This window comes from Nelumbo lutea, chromosome 2, assembly GCF_056320005.1.
Source record: "Nelumbo lutea isolate HS-2025 chromosome 2, American lotus-T2T, whole genome shotgun sequence".
Classification (NCBI taxonomy): Eukaryota; Viridiplantae; Streptophyta; class Magnoliopsida; order Proteales; family Nelumbonaceae; genus Nelumbo; species Nelumbo lutea.
The window spans coordinates 33,629,070-33,638,783 of NC_142685.1; the positions used below are offsets into that span (position 1 = coordinate 33,629,070).

A 9,714-nucleotide genomic window follows, 5' to 3' on the forward strand; every position below is an offset into this window, starting at 1 on the left:
CTCGAGGAATGGCAACGCGGCCACTTTGAGGCGGAGATCATGCGTGTCTGTTTGGCATTGATGCCGTTGCTCTAGAAAACGGTGATACATCAGTATCACGATGGAAAAAACGGTGATACATCAGTATCACGATGGAAAAAACGGTGTTTCAAGAAATGTTAATATGTTTTGAATCATTTTTTCATAAAAAATGGTTCTTTAAACCATGCCTTGGAAATCAAGAATGTGTGGTTTGGACTTTGTAGCAATGCTGAATTTAACGTTTTCTCAAATTACAACTTGTTGCTGTCAACGAGGACATGACGTGGACTTCTTATAATGGGTACCAATGCTGAAAATAGATATGGAGCACTGGTACCAAACAGAAAGCGTTGTTATTGTTCTAAGAAATATTCTACCAGGTAGCAACGTTTCCAAAAAAAAATACATCATTTTCTCAAAAAATGGTATAGTATCTACGGCATCGATGCCAAACATATACCATATTTTTCATCCCTGATCTTGACTTTGAAATAAATCTTTCTCCCCAACTCCAATCTCCAATAGAGATGGATTCCTTGTAAAGAGGCCCAAGACCAAGACAATGTCCATTCCAAATCTCATCAGCTGGGAGGCCAGGTACTCGGCAGGAATTGGGAAAATTGTCATACAACCAATGTATCTAAAGTCAGAAATCCTTTTCAGCTTCTTAATTCCTGGAAGTTCACCAAGAGAATAGAAATCATCACCTTCAACTTCGCTACCAAAGGAAGCCTTAAGGCTTAAAAGATATCTGATCTACTTCTCTCGACTTCTCAACCAAGCCTTGCGGCCTCCCTCCTCTCCACCGAAACAAAACAAGGCCAACGGTTCCACCCTTTCAGTGAGCAAGCGCTCCTCCTCCGAGGTGCCAACAACGCATCCTGGATCCACCATGGACTGAACTTCTGCATCCTCAACCGCACTACCCAACTTGCCACACTGGAGGACAAGAATCATTGGACACGGCTGCTTAGACACCAACCACCTCACCCATACAATCATGGGACACGGTACTAAAGTAAAATCTTCACCACTCTTCTCCTCTAACACCACTGTCAATAGAGTCGGCAGGTTGTATCTTTGAGGAACTGTGAGCCGTTGTGATCAAGTATCAACTAAGATTGGAGATGCTCACTATTTCCAAACAGCTTGGAAGTAGTACAAAAACAAATATATAAGGTGCAAAACTTTATATTTTGAACTATTTTGTGTGTATTTGCACTGTATATATTTGTATTTGTATAAGCTTTAGTGTACAAATACAAATTTGTAGTATAAAGTCTTGTATTTTGTATTATTTTATATGTATTTGTACAGTAAATATTTGTATTTATACTCCTTCCAAATCAAGCCTTAAGTACAAAAATGAAAAATAGGAATTTTTTCCTTCTCCTTTCTCCATTTCACCTTACTAGCAGCATTTCCTTAATGCCAAGTTAACATCTTCTAATTTTCTCTTCTTTTTTTTTTTTTTGTATTTTCTCCTTTCATAATGCTTCATCTTTTTCAAATTTATCCCATTTGTTAACATTGGATTTTCTTTCTGATTTTTTTCTTTTTTTTTTTTTTTTGAGAACATAACTCACCGAATCATTTATTCATCCACTCTGGAGCTCCTAGTCACAAACTCACTTTGGAGAACATAACTCACCAAATATACACCTATAGTGTCTTTTGGGTAGGGATGTGGGAAGAGTTGTGGGTAGGAGATCCATTCATCTCCATAGTCCATCCATTCCATCATAATTAAGGTTGCATTTGGTTTGATGGGAGATTTTTGTGTGATAGGAAAGCATGGGATGGGATGGGATGAGAAAGAGAAAATGGGTGAAAATTTTTCACGTCCCATCATTTGGTTGCAAAAAGGAGAATAATGGGAAAATCAACCCTAATAACAATTATTAATTAATTATGTAATTAGTAAAATATTATTTTATATTTTATTATTTATTAATTATTATCATTAATTAATATTTTAATGTTTTTGGTTTGTATTAATTAATATTTTAATATTTTATTTTGAACTATTAATTAATTATTAAATTATTTTAATTTACTAATATTTTACTAATTGTTTATTTTAATTTATTTATGGATTATTTTTTATTAAATTATTTTATTTCTATGTTATTAAACAATTAATAATTTATTATTGGGCATTGGTCTAATATTACTATAAAGGTGGTGTTTATTTTTTCTTTTTGTTAAACAAGTTTTCTCCTCCATTCCAACTTGTTCTCCACTAAAATGGTGGGATTTCACATTCTAAGAATTGAGATCTATAATACCACCTTTATCCCATCCCATCTCATGACATCCCACAAACCAAATTTAAAAGAGAAGAATATTCCAAAATAGTCCATACTTTCCCTGTCCATCCCACAAATCAAACTCAAGGCTATGTTTGGTTTGAAGGAAAAAGTAGGGAAAGGTAGGAAAACCTTTACAAATCTTGTATAGGTTTCCTTACCTTTCCCTTCCTTTCCCTACATTTTCCTTCAAGCCAAACATAGCTTAAAGGAGAGAGAGAGAGAGAGAGAGAGAGAGTAAAAAAAAAGACATTTCCCAAAACTCTTACTTCAAGAAAGATACTCATCCATATTTGGGCCGCATTACCATTTTTCTTGCCATGGCCTGCCATGAGAGCTTCTCCTAGCGGCAAGAAGAATAGAAGATTGCAGTTAGTAGTAGTATCTTCATCCATGCAATCATGCCAGACCATACATCTCCTCTTGCAACTGTCTTCCAAGATGTAACTTTGGCCGTGTAGCATATGCAAAACTGTACACTTATAAGTACCAATTCTTTCTAGTACCCAAATCAGGATCTTAAAAACCCGTTAGTTTTGTTGGGCAAATTAAGAAGAAAGGTAAGACGGGTGGAACAATAAGAAAAACCACAAGAAGCACTGCCACATCAGCACCACATGGGCATTTGTGCTTATTGAGCATGAAACCACTGTTTGGTTTCATTATTCATCAAATAAACGCTAAAAAGCATAAACATATGGATTAATGTGCATGAGGCATTTGGGGAAATGTTAAATTCTTGTCCCCCCCTCCCCCTCCATTGCCTAGTCATTTTCTTGAAATGGAATAAAAAATTACAAAAAAAAAAACATAAAACATTTATATAATATTTATGGATTCTCTTCAACTTCAACTTGTTTATTAATTGGTCCCAACTTGTCATGAAGGTTAGGTCTTAAGAGTTAAACAATTAAACTATGATAGCATTTAATCAGCCGAACTACAATAGTAGTAGTAGATTGAAGGAAAAGGATGGCAGAGATACGCACTTTATCTCCGTAATCTCTTGAAAATGAAAAACTGCTCTACTCAACAAAACCAGCACGTCGGGTCCTCTCATCATTGAAATGCATCACAATCTTGGGTGCATACAAGCTTCCATTCCTCAAGATGGAGTTTGGGGTGTTTCTCCATTTTCTCTACCAAATTGAGGTCTGTCAATTGATCAACCCTATAGTGAGTTTATCAAACAGCGCTCAGCCATTTGACTCATGAGGTCTTGCTGTCATGTTGAGAGTGATGCCATAGCCTTCTCTAATTGCTCCCCTTGTTACTCCATGCCTTTGATGAAAATGAAAATTGTAATAAGTAGGAATGAGATTTCATTCCCAAAGAAGGGACAGGGAATGGCCATTCCCTCAAATAAGAGAATGTCATTCCAGCAGGAATGGGAATGGGATTCCCACTCCGTCCAACCAAATAGTTGGAATCAGAATGACCCATTCCAATTCCAAATTCAGACCCCTGTTCCAATGAATCAAACAGGGCCTCAATAAGATTGGATTACTTCGAAGCAACCCAAAGCCTCCGGAATTAACACCTCTATGTTGTATCTTTTATTCATGGTATATTCGTCCCTACTAACGATTCAACAAATTTAGACGTTGCTTGCATGAGTACAGAATTGTATACAAATTTATACTATATATAGAAATACACTGCTACTGTGAAACCTACCTTGAGCTATGTTGAAATATGTTATAAACTCCATTAGCATGTGGATAAGGACTGATTCAACAATTATTTAATGATGGAACAATGTATTAAAAAAAATATTCAATTCTGTTTTAGATATATTGTGGCAAGATGAGTGTCTACTTGGATTCCAAGTCAATGGCACCGGATGTAATAGAGGTATGGCAACGGAACAAACAACATGAAGAATCATCATAGTTTTGTAAGGAACTCAAAATAGTTGAGGAAATTAACAAGTTTCTTTTACACAAGATGACCGCCGAAATGAAGAAAAGAAAGAACGGATCAAACATAAACAAATATGTCAACGATCAAAAGGACCTGTAGGATCGAGTTGCTTGCACAATCCAAGATAAGTGAGATAAAGAACCCGATCTTTAGCACCTGTACGATGATTCTTGGTGTGCTTACAAAAGTATTTCAGTTGATTTAGGTTGCAACACCCAAGCATCCGTCCAAGAAGCAGAAAAAGCCAATTGATCTTCCTTTTCTTCCTATCTATAATGGGCCTCGCACTGTTTACCTGCTCACAGTGCCTGCATGTGGGGAGCAGTGGATACATCCATTCTCTAGGGGCCCGATCGTGCATCGTGCTCTTCCTTGCTGTGATGAATGCTGCGACCTCCGTGAACTTACTTTCAAGTTGGAACTCCATTAAGTATTGATGCTCGCATCTCTTGCATTTTACTTCCCCAGGTATAACGTGGATGCCCATGGACAAGAGTTCGTGAAGACTGTATACGGTGGCGCGGTGGTTGGTTGCCCATGGATAAGGAGGGGTGATGACTTCGCTCTTTCCGCGACGAGGAGCCTGTCTAGGGTTACGTCGAGTGCATAAGGGACGGGAAGGACGGGACTCTTGGGGGGCTAGTGTTGACATTAAAGGACCAGTAACAAATGCAGAAATATACAGAGGATGATGAGGTGGCGATGGTGGTGGCGGGGGTGGTGGGGGTGGGGGTGGGGGTGATGGTGGGGGTGTTGATGGGGGTGGGGGTGGTGGTGGTGGTGGTGGGGACATGTGTGGTGGTGACGGTTGCGGTTGCGGTTGCGGTTTCGGTTGTTGTAGCGACGATGGAAGAGGCAGTAGCGCTGGTGACGGTGGTGGTGGTCTTGGTTTGGTTGAAGGAGGAGAAAGAGTTAGAGCAAGACTATCATCATCGAACTCCCCTGAGGAAAAGGGCCGCCAGTGATGGATGTCTTGACTATTATTCTTCCTCTTTCTGAACTTATCTTCTTCGTCCATTAATGGATAGGCTTTGAATCTGAAGAGGAATAATTAGAAGCCTAAGAAATACTAGTAATTACTAATTTTCTCATAAATACTAGTAATTTCTGGTACTTTCAGTAATTACTACTAAAGAAATAATTACTATTACTCAAGACAAAATATATTGGGTATTTCACCAAGTACTATTAATTTCACTAATAAATTAGAGATAATTTCCGGTAATTACTACCAATTTATAATAATTACAAATAATTAACTGTGAATTAACTAAAACAAAATTATTGGTAACATCCTAACTGATTTTTCAGATAAATATACAACAATTTTCAAATAACAATAGTGATAAAATTAAAAGGAAGGTTTCAAATGACAACATTTTAACTAACCGTATTTTCCAACAAATATACAATGATTTTCAAAACACAAAATGCATAAACTTAAATGAAATCAATTGCATTTTCAAAAAAAAAATGAAATCAATTCAATTAGCAGCAGTCATCAATTATTGCTAACAATTAAAAGATTATAGTAATTTATTCAAATAAAAGAATATTTTTTTAACTAACAGTATCTTACAACAAAACTATGATTTAATATTTTAATTAACTATACTCTATTCACAAAAATAATTATTTTGTCATTTTATAATTATAGTTCATTAATAATTAAACCCTATATTTGAAGACCAGATCTCCTGTCCACGAGAACTTTGCCCACGTCTACCCACAATACACTATCCCTGTTGATCACACTATTAATTATAGTTTTTCCCTAGTTTAAAATATAATTGTAATACAAATATAATTTAAGTTTCAATATAAATCAACATGGTTTAATTTTGTTAGTTACAGTTTAAATATAATTTAAGTTTTAATTATAAGTTAAATTATATTTACATTTAAAAATAATCTAGCTAGCTTGGTATAATTTAAATTTAAAATATAATTTGGATATATTTAATTTGAAAATATAATTACTTTTTAAACTATAGTTTAAACTATAAATTAAACTATATTTAAATACAATTTGAATATAATTCAAACTTGAATTACAATTTAAATGTAATTACTCTAAATTACAATTTTAAACATAATTTAAATATAACTTAGATATAATTTAAATTTAAAATACAATTATTCTTAACTACATTAAATATAATTACTGTTGTAATTACTCTAAATTGCAGTTTAGAACATAATTTAAATAACTTAAATATAATTTAACATGATTTAATTTTGCCATTGGGCCGGGTCGACCGGATCAAGAAGACACCGACCCATATAACTCTTCTTCTCGACCCAGATGGATTTTGGACCTATAGTGGTCGCTCCGCTCGACACAGCGACTACAGTAGTGAAACAGGCTCCCGTTTTTACTGAGTTTAGGCGTCTAAAAGGAAGCAAAGACGCCGTCGGCCGGTCTTTGCAACAAAACCGGCCAAGAAAAGCTAGATTCGGCCAGTAAAGTTTCTTCTTTCGTTTGAAACTCCCCTGTTTCGTTCCAAATGGATTCAAACAAAACCTATGTTCTTAAATCGGCGAAAAGAGCGAAACATATATATGGTCGGAATACATACCTGGAACTGGGAGAGTGAATGATGTAAGAGAGGTTTATAATCCAATACAAACCGTGCTCCGGACTGTAGAGTGTAGACGTTGAGAAGACAACCGTTCTCCGCCCTTGTTTTTGCAGATTAATACAAACCGTGCTCCGGGCTGTAGGGAGGTTTTAATCTCGACATCCACTGCTTTTGCAGATCAGTGAAGCCTTCTGTAGGGAAACTGGGAGTTGGTTAGTTTGGGTGGATTTCTGGTATGTCACGATTCCAAATCGTGATTGATATTACATATTAGTCAAACTTTTTCGCTGGTTTCTTTTATGGAATTGGTCGTGCTTGAGATGGAGTCGGACTCTTTTGAGTAGTGGTCTGTTTAGAGTTTGAGATGGAGTCGGACTATTTTGAGTAGTGGTCTGTTTAGAGTTTGAGATGGAGTCGGACTCTTTTGAGTAGTGGACTCTCTCGTATCTCTATAGTCTGCGTGCATTAATTAAAATTGTGCCTGCATTTTTCCTGCAACCGCAACAGGTTCTTCTAGAGTCTCCATTCGAGAAGTATGTTTCTGGTGATCGATTTTGAAGCTGGAGGTTACAAATGGTATGTTATCAATCTAAACTCTTTGTTCTTTCAGTTCTTAATTACTTTGATCTCTCTCTCACTCTCTCAATTTTTTGCACAGAAAAAATAAGAATCTCAATGATTAAATGACAGAACACTTATCCTGAAACACGTAAAAGAATAAGGGATAATAAGAAACTAAGATAGAAACTCTAACCAATCAATTTAAACTTAGATTAATTCTAAACTAAGGTTCTAATTTCAATCCTAATCCAATAGTTTGATAATGGTTTCCATATACACCTTACCTGAACACTAATTCCCATTGGCTCACTTTGAAAGTTGCAGAAATTTCCAGTCTTCAAAACCTGATTTTTTGATTGGTTAGTCTCTATATCCTGATTATGGACAAAACTTTGTTCCGGGACACTCTTCCTTTTCATTCATACATACTGATTAGATTCTTACTAAAATTACTGAAACTGGAGAATTTCTCATAACAATCCTTTCTTTTTTTCCTTAATCTCTGTTGAATACAAGTATAGAATTAACAATACCAGGGAGAGAGAGAGAGAGGGAAGAACAGGTAATTTCTTAGCATAAGCCATTCGACTTTTTTTATAACGTAAAACCAATCTTATATGCAAACTTCACTTTATCGACTGTTCATACCTTCAAGCTTATTCCTGTAAGGAATGTTTTGATTGCAGGAAACTGATTTTACTCCCAAAAGGAAATGAGAAAAGAAGTGGGAAAGATCATATCTCCCTGTACTTGGCAATTTCAGAGACAAGCTCTCGCCTCTTCAAATATGACCAATTTCTGGACGAATGCTTGATTGTACAAGGTTATATCTAGACAGTGGTCATGTGTAATGCTGGTTTAGCTGCATCACATTTCCCTTGTTAATCTTGTATATAACTTGGACCCGCAGGTTAAGTATCTCATCAGCCCAATGCCCAAGCCAAACCGAAACTTCAACACTGACCGAAGTTTCAGCCTAGCTATCTTCTTAACCTCGGCTTTCATTCAGACACACAAGCTTTGGAGTTCTAATAATTAATAATGTTGTGTTTGGTTTGAAGGAAAAGACAGGGAAAGGAAGGGAAGCAAAGAGAAACCCGTGCAAACCAGACATATCCCAAGTAAATCCATTTTGTAGCCTTTTGTATTTGCATCATGTTATCCCTTGCAAATACTGATTTCAAGGTAGTGCTATCAATAGAGGGTTTGGGCCGAATCACGGTAGACCACTAAACCTAGTCCCAATTTGATTAAAAAACACCTACACCCAGAACCGACCTTACTATGAAACAGTGCCTTATAAGGTCTGATTTTGACTAACAGGCCTTATTTATGACAATAAATGATAAATCTACTATTTTTTCTTAATCCATCTGTTCCAAGCATTTTGTTTTATCTTCTGTAAAGTGGTAAATTTAAATATTTTATGTCGAATTATTATAGATGAACCATAAAAAATATATCGGTTTGGATCTTAATTAATTAGATCGGAACAAGTAAACCCAATTCCAACCCTATCATAATCGTAACTCATAATTAATGAAAACCCAGAACCGACTCTGTTCATAATTGGTACTAAAATACAAAACCCAAATTCTATGTAATAGGGGAGTCAGTTCAGTTGGGGTCTGTCAGGTCAACTCAGACAATTGACAGCGCTATTCGAAGTAGAACATTAAATGAAATATGGCATTTTATATACCGAAAAACCAATATGATGTTTCTTAAGATACTATATATACATACTTTAATTAGTTTTAATAATTTAGTGGTTTCCGATTGAAATAATAATACTATATACTAAGGATATGGAGTATATACAAAATGTATTGTATTAGTATAATAAAATACATTTTAATATCTTATATCATATAAGAATTTCCTTAAAAATTACTTGTTAGTAGAGATTAGATACTATATAAGCCAAGGAATCTTTCCATTTTGTTGAATATCATATCCGGTCTCGGATCTCAAACAAGCAAAATATTCTGTTCACATAACATTCAGCCATACATTGAGAATATATTTCATATATACTTGTATGTTAAATTCATGAGGAGATGATGAGGGTGTTTAAAATTATGGGCATTTATTAAATAAACGCTGTCAAATAGGCATCATTTCAGCATTTCCCTCATTATGTGAATCCATACGTATAGGGAGTTGTAAAATTAGACTTCAGTTTATGTGCATGCCTATTGTTGGGGGAAGCTTGATTTTAATATTTTTCCAAACGGTTTATTATTGCTTTTCTTGGTTTTTCAAAGAAATCAAGACGCTTTCGTTCAGTGATCAGGAATGGGGTTTTGCCCAATTCG

General features: G+C 35.4%; 1 protein-coding gene across 1 annotated transcript; it reads right to left on the reverse strand.

Moving 5' to 3' along the window:
• Positions 1-4,329: 4,329 nt before the first annotated feature.
• LOC148869737 (uncharacterized) lies at positions 4,330-5,271 on the reverse strand. Its single transcript, XM_088969933.1, has one exon. It carries the CDS (start codon positions 5,269-5,271, stop codon positions 4,330-4,332), a length of 942 nt encoding a protein of 313 aa, XP_088826059.1.
• Positions 5,272-9,714: the final 4,443 nt, after the last annotated feature.